The sequence below is a fragment of the Pygoscelis adeliae genome, unplaced genomic scaffold (assembly GCF_000699105.1).
Source record: "Pygoscelis adeliae isolate BGI_AS28 unplaced genomic scaffold, ASM69910v1 Scaffold402, whole genome shotgun sequence".
NCBI classification, from domain to species: domain Eukaryota; kingdom Metazoa; phylum Chordata; class Aves; order Sphenisciformes; family Spheniscidae; genus Pygoscelis; species Pygoscelis adeliae.
The window spans coordinates 4,132,203-4,146,691 of NW_008824411.1; the positions used below are offsets into that span (position 1 = coordinate 4,132,203).

A 14,489-nucleotide genomic window follows, 5' to 3' on the forward strand; every position below is an offset into this window, starting at 1 on the left:
GTAAACAAGCGGCTGTGTGGTGCTCAGTTGCTGGCTGAGGTTAAACCATGATGAACCCACCTGGGGTTTCCTGCACACCGCGGGTGCCTGTCCTGTGCCAGCGCTGTTACGTGCAGGGTGCAGGCAGCACGGCTCCCGTGGCAGCCTTGGAGACTCTGCAGCCCTGGTCTTCATTCATGGCAACCCCTGCCCCATGGTTACCCCGTGTGCGGCAGGGCCGGGAAAACGGGTCTGGCTAGGAGCCCAGCTTTGAGCAGCATGAAAGATAACAAAAAAAGCCAGAGAGTAATGGAGGGCAGTGTCCATCCCCCTGACCCTCAGCTCATACCCGCCTTCTTCCCCAGTGCAGGGATGCAGTTATACACATCCTGCCTCCCTGAGATGTCAGCTGTTTGTACCCATCCCCACTGCACACTGTAATTAAATCTGGCCGAGCCCCTGTGATCAAGGCAAGGTTCCACCTTGCTGTGTTTCAAAACATAAATCCCCTTAAGCACGCATATCACAGCAGCACAACGTGCCCTCTCCGCTGCGTGTGGCTGTGCAAGACTGTCCCTGGGTTTTGAGGCCACTTAGCCAATGCCAACACCCTGCCGCATCGGCATGCTTCCAGCACACCCCCACACTGCCCTGGCCGCTCCATCAGTACCTGGACATGCAGGGATACATGAGCTGCCCCTTGGCTTCTGGGCCATCCGGAGCTGATCAGCATGTCCCACCCTTGGTGGAGGCTGTGATGGGAAGGGATGCATGGGGGATTCACCACAGCAGCAGCATCCCCAGGCACCGCACACGTGTGCTCACACCACCCTTCGCACAGAGGCTGTCTGTGCCCATGCACATCACACGAGCTCTCACTAAAACCCAGCACGGTCACAAAAAGTGGTACCTCTAGAGATGAACGTTCAGCTGAAAACACAAAATGAGTGATCTGTAGACAAAAGCTGTGATTTAACAAGCTGGGTCGGAAGGACAGAAATATCTCCACACAGCACTGGCCGTAGCACCTTGGGCTGACACCTTCCCACCTCCCCCGGGCCCCGTCCTCAGCTCCCTGCCTTCAGGCTGACCCAGCTGCGCTCAGAGCAGCCCTGCAAAGACTGGGGACAAGCAGGGCCCACAGGGGAAGCAGGGCCTTGGGGGGGGGCATGGTGCTGCTCACACCTGTCTGAAGCAAGGAGGTGAAACCTTCTGTTTCGACCTCCCAGACAGAAAACCCCACTAGAATTTTCTGGGGAAACCTCCAACTTGGACAAAAGCGAATCTCTGAGGACTGTTTGGCTTTAGTCCGTTCGGCTCTGGAGAAACCAGCCTGGCTCTCCCGTGTAACTCCCAGCCACTCTGGCACCTGCCTTGGGATGTCCCTCTCATTAATACCCTGCTCTGATCTCTCCTGAGCTGAACTGTGGACCTGAGAGGTCAGGGGACCTGGGCTGTGCAGGAAAACATGGGCAGAGCTTTGCACACCCCGGCCAGCCCCCACTGAGGCTGCTGGTGGTCAGAATTTGGCAACGCTGGCAAAGCGAGCATGGGTAAGGTCCAGGACAGACTGCCTGTCCTGCTCCAAACAGCACTTTTGAGGTGTCCAGGACACTGTGGTTGGACCCACAGCTCACATACCGGTGCTCTGCTAAATACTGCAAAGGCCGATCTTTGTCCTGCAGCAATCGTGTCACTGCTGAGCACCTCAGAGAGGGAGACATGGACACAGGCAAGAGGAAAAGGTGGGGAGAAAATGCGGATTAGCAAAGGCTGATAAGGACATGACATGTCCCTGGCAGAGGTCTGGGTCATGAGGAGTATTGGCAGGTCCTGTTGCAACTAATTACAAAGCTCAGCTCATCAGGCAGTGAGCAGCGAGCATCAGCCCAATCTGCAGCATTCAGAGCAGGTGATTGAACAGGTAGGGTGGATGTGCCAGGGCAGGTCTCTCCAGAACACAGCCACCATGTGTCAGCAGCACCTGCCGGTGAGCTGCCCCTGGCAGGACATCCGGAGATGGAACCAGCCCCAGCACCACCAAACCTATCCCAACACGCTCCCTGTTTGCCCTGGGATAACAATAGCAGCTCGCTCCACCACGGTTAGTACCCATGACTCACTGAGGATCCTGCAGGCTCATGGGGGACCCAAGAGATGTTTGAGAAGACACATCCATCCCACCAGCTTCTAATCCCACCATCATGACTGCGTACTCACCCTTCTCTCCTATATCCTCACCAACACTACTGCTCTACACCCCAACAGCATTGTCCCTGAGTTTGGGAAAAGAGAGGAGGGCAGAGGCTGGACCCAGCTCTCAGCCTCCACGGCTGGAGAATGACTGTGCACACCAAGGAGTGATCTCCTGCGGGAGATGTCCCACCCTCATGGCCCCTTCTCATTAAACCCTGGCAAGAGCCACTGAACTTGCTGAAGGCTTTGTTGATGAAGGAAGTGCCAAGGGCCATCGCCACGTGGGTGGGAGGAAGCCGCTGGTGCCCACAGGACTGGGGCAGCTCTCTGGCATCTGGCGAGAGCTGCCTGCTGGGCTGGCACGCTGCTGCGCGGTTCACCGGCCCAAGGGCTGGATTTCAGCAAGGCAAAAGTTCAGTCCCGGCATCTGCTGTAAGAGACAAACTGAGTGCTGCTCATGTGACTGGCCAGGTCCCCCTGCAGCCAGGGGGACCTCTGTTGGCTTCTGGTCCCACTGCAAATGTCGGAGGCGTCCCCAAAAGGCCTGCAATGTGACAGGGCAGCCATCAACACACCCATCCCGTGCAGAGCAGGGAGCTCCATCGCAGATATTCCCATTGCCAAGCACTCTGGGGTCTCTGCTACCCTGGCACATCTTCCCCCTCGGAGAGAGCTCACCCTAGAAGAGGTGTTTGGGCACAAGGATGGACCTCTGACCTTAGGTGCAAACTGCAAGGCCAGCACATAACACCCCTGGATCCAAAAGCCTTGTGACTCAGGGCATGAAAGAAGAGCAGGAGAGCCCAAGGATGTGACCAGCACCGTGGGGCCCTGTAGCAGCAGGGAACAGAGATGTGGATTATTAGTGCTGGTGCTAGTCCTGCTCCAAGAGGGACATCCCCAAAAAGGGACCTGCAGAAGCCCTTGTCATCAACACTCCAGTGAGTCTACAATAAAAGATCTAGAGACACTACCCACTGCCTGTATACAGAGAAATGCCCAGACTGCCCATTGCCCCCACCAATCCAGCTTCTCCGACCTTAGATCTGGTGTTCCCTTCCAGCCTAAATATGAGGCAATGTGTGTGCTACGGCCTCCTCTCCCTAACTTCACTGACCTCAATCTCTGCTGCTGCCTGGCAGCTAGCTGAGAGATGGAGCCATCCTCACAGCTGGCCTCCAACCCCTTCTGTTCCCCAATATCTCTGCTATTGCATGGACCCAAGTGCCCCCCCAGCATGTTCTGCCTGCTCCCATCCACACAGCCCAGACCCAGGTGACAACACATCCCTCTCCAGACAAGAATGCCTGTCATGAGCTGGCTGGGGAGCTGCTGGGCACAGCAGGAAGAGCTTGAGTTAACCCAAGAGCTGCCCAAGGCCAAGGAAGCCATGACCTGCTGAAAGGTATCCAGGGAATTCAAGGCAGGGATGCAATGCAGCTCTCCTGACCCCTGAGCTGTGGCAGCTGCTTACAGGCAGAGCGTGGGTAGGTAATGTGGGAATCCGCTCCACTCCTGAGTGGTGTTACTGCATTTTAAGGCCATTAAGAAATCACCGATGCCTGGAGGCCATGCAGCACGTGTCCCTGGGCTCTGCGGGGCTGGCAGGTACAGAGCAGCATCCCTGCAGCCTCCACACGCCATTGCTTGGAAATGACTTATCCAAACTGTCTCAGCAGGTCTGGCTTTTGCTGGCTTACCACGGATGAGCCACCATCTATTCAGAACACAAGGACATGAAATACTGCTGCACCTGCCTTGTGCTTCCCAGAGAGGCGCACGCCACAGTGACTCATGGAGCTACTTCGGAGGTGAATCTCAGGACTACCTGAGTTCTGGGCGAGCATGCGTAGCTCTCCAGGGCTGAACATGATGCTCAAAAGCATGGCTGTCCTCTCAGCCTTGTCCCAGCCACTTGTACAGGCTGGCTAGATTCCCCACCCCTGAGGTCACTGCTGTCCCTTGAGGGTGGGACTGTGTTCAGTCTGCAATGCTCAGCTGGGGGTGGCACTACGCGCTGTCTCAGTGCTGTGGTACCAAAGTAGGGTTACCGGGGTGTTCTCTGTGGATCCAGACCTGGAGGGGGCCCTGAACGCCCCGCCGCCTCCTCTCTGCCGGGCTGCCACATGCCTTCCACTGTCACTGCCCTGGAGGAGCACATGCAGGTTCTTCCAGGGGACACGACTCCCACAGGCAGATGTATGCTGAACCAAACTGAACCGACCAAAGCTTCTGCTGACACAGACAGAAACAAAGAGCAGGGCAAGACTGGAGCCATGCCTCCCTGGTGCACCCCGAGGTCGTCTTTGTCTTTAGTAGCTTCTCTTTCAAGAAAGAGGATCCTACATAAGTGTTTAGCATCTGCGCTGCCTCGCAGCAAGACCTTATACAGCTTGACCCCAGGCTGGGTATCCAGCCACCTCCTCCTGTATGCTTTTCTTGAGGCAGTTTTAAGGGAGAAATGAGTGCACAGCAATCAGTTCAGCTACTTTGCCTCAAGATGAATGCCATCCAGCCCTGGTCGTTCATCTGCCTGCCCTGTAGTCTCCCCTGCTAGCACTTCGGTTTGATACAAATCCTTGCATCTGCAAGAGGGTTTCTGGCAGGGCAGCCTTCCCAGGCTCCTCTCACTGAGCACTGGTGCCAAAAATGTTAATTATAGCACCGCAGCCTCTCCAAGCTCTGCTCTTACACAGGAGTATCTATTGATGAGATAGATAAAGGATTTACTACTCATTCTGATTCTTCTCACAAGCTGTTCCTGAACTCATCCACCAGTTCCCCTTCAAGGTTTCTCCTTTGGGCACAGCTCCATGTTTTGCAAAGCAATACTGAAAAGCCTCTCTAACCCTGCAGGCAGTCTTGGCTCTCTTTGGGCTTTACCATTTCCTTGGCCATATGGCACATGTCTGCCTCGAGCCTCTGATATCTCACCCTTCAAGCAATTCAGCCTTACTCTCCCCTGGGAAGCTGTAAAGTGGAGCGGTGTGTGGGAGCAACCCTGGGACAGGGCCCGGGTGGACTGTGGGGTTTTCATCCCTAGAAACTTCAGAACTCACCTGGACACATCCCTGAGCTGCCTGGTCCAGCCGTGAGGCCATCCCTGCTCAGAGCAGGGCTGGCTGGAGGTGTGAGAACTCTCTCTCAGCCAAAAATTTCCTGGGGCTCAACAATTTGCCCATTCTCAACAAAACCCACATGGATCCGCAGCCCCCTTGGCTCTTCCCTGCCAGACAGACCCATCATGCTCCTGCAACATTCCCAGAGGGGTTTCCGCTCCCCGTTTCTCACCCACCTCTTCAGAGCTACATCTGTCCTCACCCTCCAGCCCCTCTAGGCACCTCCCCTCCAAGCACTTTCAATATCAAAGTTGCCATTCAAAGGTTAACCCTGGATGTTTTGACACAAGCTGGCTGTGTCACATCCACCCCTGTTTACAGGGGCACATGCTGGTCCTTGTTGTTTCCTTCAATCCCGTTGCTTTCTCCTCCTGGAGATGCAAAGGTCACCCAGCCGCAGGGATTTCAGCCCTGCCACACCAATCTCAAGCTTCCTCCTCCCTTGGCTGCAGTTCCCACCCACACCCCTACCATCGGTGCCCTACATAGCTGAAAGCCAGCTGAGCTGTAAAGCAATGGAGGACTCAGGCTGTTTGGAGCAAGGCAACGCATTTGCCCATGAAGATAAGAAACCGGTGACTCAGGACGAGGCATGATGATTAGATATGAGATCGCACAGCCCGATTGCGCAGGATGTCATAAAGCAACCACGATGAGTTTTCATGCTCAAGACCTGCCCCAGAGCATCTCTGGAAAGCTTCATATCCGAGGATCGCAAACAGAAAGCTCCTGTCTTAGCACTGACTCACAGCTGCCACTGCCGGCTCTTCCCCCATCCCATGCCTGGCATTTCTCACTGCCCTGCGTCACCCCTGGCTCTGCCACAGGGCCCCATGCTCTGGGCAGGACCTGTTTTCATTTCACAAAGGGCTCAACAACTCCACGTGCACGACCTCAACGGAGGCACCTGACTCATGCAATGGCATCGGTGGTGCCTCCACTACCTTAGCAAGCGAAGACAAGGGGACAGGAACGCATTGGGAAGAGGTTGACAGATGCACATACCTGCATGCTCTCCTTGACCCAGTTGCTGTTTCTCCATTACTGCTTTCATGCCTGGATGTGCCTGCTGGCCGAAAGAGATTAGCTGGGGGATTAAGCTCCATGCATAGGCGTCTGTTAGCCAAGAGCAGGGCACGAGGAGCCATCCCTCCCTGCAGACCGGCAGCTCCAGTGCATCAGCCAGTTCTGCTCTCAGTCACCTGGGTGGTGGGCAGCCAAACCAGGTGGCACAGCACCCTTTGGGCCGGATTCACCAGGCAAAGTTCACGGAGGGCAACAAACAACTGAGCCACCCCCTGCTCTGTGGGCAGTCTCCATTTCAAGGCACCAGGTCCTACCTGTGCTTTCAAGACAAAAGACAAAACTTGAGAGGTGGTTACGGTTCCCATCCCACAGAACAGTTGCCTCCTTTGGATGCAAAGACATCCAGCTTCTCACAACATGGAGGAGAGGAGCAGAAGATGAGGTTGAGCATGGCCAAGTTTCCTTCTACAGAAGGGCATGGACAACGACGCCTGGGGTCACAAAAGCAGGCAGAAACTCCTATAGAGCAGTGGGGTCCTGTGACACTAGGGCACCTCCTCCAACTGAAGAGCAGTCTTCTGGAGACACCTGGGCTGATTGTGCCTCTCCAGCTCCACGCAGCACCAAACTCATGGGGAACCACAAGCTTTATCCCATCAGGGATGTCCCATCCCAGCTTGTCCCATCTCTCCAGGGCTCAGCTTGTGCTTTAGCGCCTTTTGTTCCTTCTTCATGTAACTCTGTTTGAGCAGGAAGCTGAGCTAGAGATCTCCAGAGGCCACTTTGCATCCACACCAACCACAACCACATGCTGCAGCAGATCCCCCACAACTCCTGAATCCTACACTTGCATCTCCCAGGATGTAACATACATCGCAGTGCACCAGCTGCCTTCACAGCAACTAAGGTGAAACTAAACCATGCAGTAGGCTGAGCTCAGACACAACAGGACAGAAACACACACTTTCTCTAACCCTGAACCCCAAATCGTCAATGGAGAGCTACAGAGTGCTTTTAAGATGAGCCCAAAAACCCATTCATAGCTCTATTTGACACCAACATCATGGATAACTCAAAGACTGGCGGTGGTATATCACACATCCTCTCCCCTCACCAGCCTCTGCATGCTCCATAGGCAAAAAGCACTCGCCCCATCCCATCAGGCACAACTTCCCCTGATAAATGCCCAACTTCAGCCCACAGGCACACACTTGAGAAAAAACCTCAAAGGTCCTACCTATGGTCATCAATCTCTGCCCACCCTAGAAATTTGCCACTTTATTCCAGGCTTTAGAAAAAAAAAAAAACCCTCACGTACCAGAAAGCATTTATTTTTCCTAACTATACTAGCTTATTCAAAGCTACCTCTTCTAGCACCTCCAGACCTTACTGCATTCAAATCCTTGGACTGTCGCAGGTACAGTGCCAGCATGCAGCTGGTACAGGACAATACAGGTGATCAGCTCAGCATAAGAGCCCTGTCCTTCCCATCTCCCAGTAGGTTGCACTCATTTCATGAAGCGTTGTGTCGGACTCTGTTTTGAGTGACATTTGCTATTTCATTTATCTCACCCCAGAGAGAAAATGAGACAGGGGTAGTATCAGAGAGCAGTCAGAGCAGGGATAAGGAATGACTGAGTGTCTCTGGCTTTGGGGTAGGTGGGGAATCCTAAAGGTGGAGGGGGTGAATGATACCTACTACAGCCCAGGGCAGAAGCACAGCAAAGTTCAAGATGCTCATCTAAAACCAATCAAGATGACATGCTTAATTACTCTCCAGAACAAGGAGCCAAATACTGCTGTAGGATGCTGTAGGGATCAAGTACACCAAGTTGAAGAGACAGCCAGCCACTGACTCCTTCCCTGTGGAGAAGAAACAGCACCAGAAAGGGGGGGCTCTGGCCCCAGGGGGTTTCAGGACACAGCTGAACAAAGCCGCAGCACCCAGAGCTGGTGCTGGGACAGACTTTATTGCTTTTAAATAAAGAGCCATATAAGCACACCCCAATCTGCTTCACAACTCTGAACAGCTACAGCCATAGCCAAGGGAAGCATCACTCCACAATGGCCAGCTTCTCATTCTGTTCCAGTGTCAGGCCAAACCAGAGTCCGTTCCCATCCACGCTAGCGCTGGTAGCTCAGGTATTCACTCGAGGGATGAGAGGTGCTGCTCAGCCCAAACTCAAGACTGAGCTGTTTCTACTGCAGACAACACCATGCTAGCAGTACCCCTCTACTTTGCACCGATACTCAGAAACAATGGAGGGTGGGAAGAAGGAAAAAAATAAAAGCAAGATTCTTTAAATCTGTATCCCTACAAGCCAACTCAATGAAGAGCCTCTGCAGAGCCTTCATTCTCCCAGATGCCAGCTCTGCGCTTCCAGTTTCCTACACAGACCCCTGAGCCAACCCTTGTGGGCGTTCCAGCCCCCCCAGCAGGTTGCACCATCCTGGGCAGGGCAGCCGCACCTCCAGAGCTCAGGGAGTCTCCACCGCAGCCAGGGTAGTGCAGGGCTGAGCAGCACAGCCTCCCTCCTAACTTCACCTGGCCCCTGCCAGGCCCCAAGGAAGCACCTGGGCACACTGTAACGCTCCCTTACTAGACAGCATTAAATCAGTAATTCTGTGACACATCAGGGTGAGCAAGCACCAGAGACATCTACATCTGCCAAGTGCCTAAGGCTGGGAAATAGTCCCAGACACGCCACAGGTGCTCAAAACACAAAACCACACTGAAGTCTTCAGAAGTCACTCATCTTTTATTAACTAGAAGGAACAAGAGAAGTAAACCCAAAGAGGTGGTTAACAGCTCTCCTACGGCAGGAGAGAACAGACCCACGCTTCCCATGTATGCACAGGCTTATTGTGCAAGGCAACAAACCAACCTCCCTTCCAGCCCTCCGAGTCAAAAGCAGCCAGCTCTTGGAGGAAGAACACCACTGCAGCAAGGACAAGTCAGTTCCAGTCATTTATTCACTGCAGCATTTGAAGTACACCAGGTACTTGAAGCTCCCCAGATAGGCAACAGGAAGAAAACTCAGTACAGTAAATTTATATAAAAAGACAGTTAAATAGATAAAATAACATGGTAACCTCACTCTTGCTACAAACAGAGCAGACTAGCCCTGAGTCCAGGTTAACATCAACAGCTTCTGTCTTTCCAGCCAGTTGTGGTTACAACATACATGGCCCCATACCCAGGGGACAGCAAGACATCTGTCCTCAGAGCTGAGGCAAGGGTGCGCTTCTCAGGCCAGCTCTTCAGGAGCTTGGCTTCAGATGCTGTGCAGAGCCTGACTTCCAGCAAGGTTCAATCTTGTTGAGCATGTCTGGAAAGCTGGTCCCAGCTTTGATGTACAGATGAAGAGCACCTCTTCTGAAGATGGGCCTTCAAGTTCTTCAGGATCAGCCACAGATAACGTGTTTGAGCCATCTAGAAAGACTGGTAGAGCCAAGGTGCAGGGCAGCAGCCCAGACTGTTGCCTTTCCTGCACTAAGCCAGATTTAAGCCACATAATTTGATGCTGTTCCCAAACTGTGTACTGTTCAGTCATGCTTTTGCAAGACACTGCTTTGCAACTGTGTTAAGACAGTCTCCACCTACTCTAGGTCTCCAGTTTTATGCCAGAAAAAAATCCCATGCCAGAAAGACTAAGTATTTCTCTTCAGTTTTCACATTTCCATTTTCAGGAACTGTTCACCTTCTGTCGAGAAGGAAGATGGGGTCTGAAGCCATGTGCCTGCAGAACAGCAGGCAACACAAGTAGCACCAGAATGAAGAAAGCCCATGTTACTGATACGAGACTTATCCCACTGAGACTGGCTTTACTTAATCTAGGAGATCACTGTATCTCTCTAGAGCCTGCTTCTCCAGTTCCAACAGCTTTTGGTAAAATTTCTCAGCAGTTTCTTCATCCACATCAATCTGGAAGACAATAAGAACAGCGCTGTGAGACCATCACCTTGGTGGCAGCCAGCACAGATGCTGAGGGTAGCTCTGGGGATAGCAGGGTGCGTCTCCAAAGCTTCTATATTCACAGAGAGGCAACTAAAGGCATCTATCACCAGGGCAGAAAGCCAGAGCATATTTTGGGGAAGCATCATTACACACTCATCCTGTCCTAACCATTGTCTCCACTGTCTTCCAGAGTCCAGCTTGAGCCAGGAGTTATTCTAGGAAACCTCGCAGATAACCCCACGTCAGCATTCAACATGCATCTTGTTTCCACTCCAGCCACAGGACACCCTTGGCGCACCAACCCTTCCACGCAAGGCAGATGGCAGACCTCTGGCCAAGTCCCCCGCAGCAGAAGGCTGCCACTCCATTTACCTTTCTGGGCTCCACATAGTTCTTCCCCAGTCCAGAAGTACAGCTGTGGTATTTGACAAGCGCATCCAGGTACTCTGGCTTCTGTTTGAACAGCCACACCTAGGAAGAACAGCACAAACGTGTACCAAGTCTAGCACACACTGTCCCAACCAAGCTTGCAGTCAAGCACCTGACTGCCAGTGGACAAAGGAGAACACACCACAGGTGCTTTTACCAAGCAGGGGAAGACTTGATATATAGGGAAGAAGTTCTGAGCTGGCTCCCCTCAGCTGTGACCTACCTGAGCCAACAGTAAACCATGTTTATGCTCCAGTGCTAAACCACTAAAGCAGCTCACATGGCTAAACTTGCTCACTACTGTTCTTGATGCACACTGTCCCCTGCATTACTCACCTCTGTCCCCTGTGCCCGCATGTCTATAGCTGCTTGACTGCCAAGAGGGAGAGCAGCATTCTCCCTGACCGAGAGGGAAGGAATAGTGTTTTTCCAAAATCATTTATTTTATGGGCACCTGATGAAGGGCATAAAGCATCACCTGTTGGATCAGCCCTGGTCACAGCTGGTCCCCCAGCACTCACTGCTGTAAGACGTTCAGGGGGGGAAATACAGCACCCACCCACCAGCCTGGCAGAGAGGCTCTTTGTTCAAGCCAGCAGACACTGGAAGAGCTACCCAGAAGGGAGGAATATTAAAATCAAGTTGTGAACTACTTACATGAGCTTCTGCTCCATTATACGGTGTCAGAGTGTAAGTTTTGGCAAAAAAGCGGATCTGACAGGAAAAGAAGTACATGACAATCTATGTTTTGGCCCAAGGTTTCTTTGGCAAGCCCTGTGCAGCCCAGCCACACCAGATCACCTACCAGAGGTAGAAATGCTTCTCAAAGATGACTACAGGTAACACTGCACACTTATGACTAAAGCATCCCTTTATCACCACAAACTGGTCTCTGGAGCCACCCACCAGATCAGCAAGCCTCACTCCGTGCCCCCACACAAACAGCTCACCCCCAAAGCAAGAGGCAACGGGCCACACACACCTTGCAGGCACTGCTTCTTGAATGATCTCAAGAGCACATCAGGCAGGAGGCAGAGAGGATCTGCAATACTGCCAGTGCTGAGGACAAGTGAGAAGGCATTGCCTCTCCACTGCCAGGAGAAATGTGATCTGTCAGGATCAGCTGCTGCCAGCTGGGACAGCTTAAGCAGAAAGGCCAATCTTGCAGCAAGAGCGTCAAGGCTCAGAGCAGGCAGCCTGCATGCAGAGTCAGAACTGTAGTGAACCTGAAAAGCTGAAGCCCAGAGGAAGAAAGGCAAGGAAAGTTTTGGGGAAAGCAGAGGAAGAGGCAATAGAGAGCAGCAGGCTTTGCTTTCCAGAGGGATGGAAAGAAGAGAGCAGAAGACACTGCCTTCTAGAGGGATGGAAAGAGGAACACTGAAAAATAGAGTCTGTTATAGAAAGGAACAGCATTTCAAAGCACAGGGGCCAAGTTTTGTCCTGAGCTTTGCTGCCACCAAAACAATAGGGTTTCACAAGCCCACAACAGTCTGGCAAACCTTCCAAGGGGAGCCTTGACAAACACTGCTATGGCTGAAGGGCTGAACCCTGGCTCTATGTACAGTGCTGTCCAGCACCAAACCTCCAAACTCAGCTTGGAAATTGGGGCCCCAGGGTGCCAAAGGGAAGGTTTGCAGAGGGGCCAGCCTGCCCAGTCCAACAGAAGAGCTGTATAGCAGCATGGGTAGCAAGGAGCCAGAAGCACACTGCACATCACTTGCAGTGAAGTATATCACAGCAGGGCTACCTCAACCCAAAACCAGCCAGGAGATCCACTTACCAACCACATGATGGGCATTAGCAGCTTCCACAGAAAAACTGGCAAAATCCTGTAGGTCATGTTAGACATAACGAGACCAGGACAAACAACACTGGAATACAGACCCTGCAGAGAAGAGACCGAGTCAGCGTGCAAATACACAAGTTAGTTTAAGAATGGATCATACTCCTTCCCTCCTAGTACTTCTCAGCAAGAAAATGAAGATGAATATAGAGACCAGTTAATAGTAGATGCTCTCCTCTCTAAAGTTACCAGAGCCAGAGAGTGATTAGATGTAGTGATTTCTGAGAGGTCCAAATTGGAGATGTTCTTGTTAAATCTGTGCCCGTTGCAAGCCCGTGAGACAGAAGGCACAGCCTCCCAACACATCACAACCTCATGCAGCTCAGCAGCAACAGCAGTCTTCCCACAAATTACAGCCCGCTCAGATCAAAGGCTACCTCACCCTTAAGAGTTCAACCTTCTAGGACTAAACCATTTTCTCCTGAAGTATTTCAAAAGAGTGCAATCGCTATCGCTGGACTAGGGCTGCAGCTTGCCAACAAAATCCGGCAATCCCCCATAACAGGGAAAGCAGGTTGCTCACAACATCTTAGCATTACAAACTTGAATCGCAGCACGGAGCCATCAGGAGAGCCTGCACCTCAAGTGCTTGCAGGCAAAGCTGCTTGAGCAGCCCTGTTCTGATAGGCAGGTATGCCTGAAAAGAGCAGCAGCTCTTTGCTCTTTAAGACCAATTCTTTGGTCTAAAGAGACAGCTAGAGCTTGCAAGGTAGGGACCGCTCCTAACATCTTCTGCTTTCAGAAGTTTTTCTGACAAGAACCCCAGAAGCAGTCTTTCTGGCAGATTCTCCACCACTCACACCGCTGGTTCAACCTCAGCCGTGTTTAGTTCTTACATGTGCATTAAGGAACATATCAGATTGCTATGAATGAATGCAACTAGGTAACAACAATGTAATGATAATTATAAACAGTAGGAGCTCATCAGGTTTCTTCAGACATGAAAACCCCATCATCACCTGCTTATTAAATTTCCTGTTCAAAACCACACTTGTCAGGTCAGTAGCATATTTGGAGGAACTGTATGATTCCTGCCCCTTGGCATGCTGATAATCAGAAAGGCTGAAGGCAGACTCCCTGGCATTGCTGGAAGAGGTCCAGATGAGTCGCGAGGGCTTTTCGTTACTGCAGAGTAGAGACTCAAGTTGACGAATCTGCAAGAGAATTGTTAACTTGCTTAACACAGTAATTTTAAAGTCTTGCAGTATAGCTTTGCAGTTCTTAAAAGCCACGAGCTTATCTCAGCTTCCCTAGTCTTGGACAATCTTCACTAGACTAGCCAGAAGCAGCCGCTGCTCAGGTATAACTTCAGCCCAAGGTCCATCAGGAACATTTACAAGCAGCCACCATTCTCTTACACAGCTCAGTTGAGCACCTCAGAATTTAAAATAGCCAAGTCTTGGTATCTGCCCTGGACAGAGAGAACTACATATGGTTTACCTCTATCCACTGACTAACTAGAGTAACCTCAAGATTATATTAACCCTTGCAACAATGACTATCACCACTTATGGATTTGATGGGTGGACTGGCCGGTGGGTGAGGAATTGGTTAGATGATCGCATCCAGAGGGTAGCGGTCAACGGCTCAATGTCCAGATGGAGACTGGTGATGAGTGGCATCCACAGGGGTCCATATTGGGACCGGTACTGTTTAATATCTTCATCAATGACACAGACAGTGGGATCAGGTGCACCCTCAGCAAGTTTGCAGATGACACCAAGCTGAGTAGTGTGGTCGACACACCAGAGGGACAGGATGCCATCCGGAGGGACCTGGACAAGCTCAAGAAGTGGGTCTGTGTGAACCTCATGAGGTTTAACAAGGCCAAGTGCAAGGTCCTGCACCTGGGTCGGGTCTTGATACTTCACCCCCCAGTATCAAGACAGGCTGGGGGATGAAGGGATTGAGAGCAGCCCTGCCAAGAAGGACCTGGGGG

General features: G+C 52.0%; 1 protein-coding gene across 1 annotated transcript in view; it reads right to left on the reverse strand.

The window, feature by feature from the left end:
* Positions 1-9,284: 9,284 nt before the first annotated feature.
* HSD17B7 (hydroxysteroid (17-beta) dehydrogenase 7) overlaps positions 9,285-14,489 on the reverse strand; it is a 10,104-nt gene continuing 4,899 nt past the window's right edge. The window contains exons 4-8 of the mRNA XM_009320684.1: positions 13,510-13,704; positions 12,488-12,592; positions 11,365-11,421; positions 10,651-10,749; positions 9,285-10,245 (exon numbers count right to left, since the gene is read on the reverse strand). Coding sequence (XP_009318959.1) covers positions 10,150-10,245; positions 10,651-10,749; positions 11,365-11,421; positions 12,488-12,592; positions 13,510-13,704 — 552 coding nt within the window. The 3' untranslated portion in view covers positions 9,285-10,149. The remainder of the gene's footprint in view (positions 10,246-10,650; positions 10,750-11,364; positions 11,422-12,487; positions 12,593-13,509; positions 13,705-14,489) is intronic.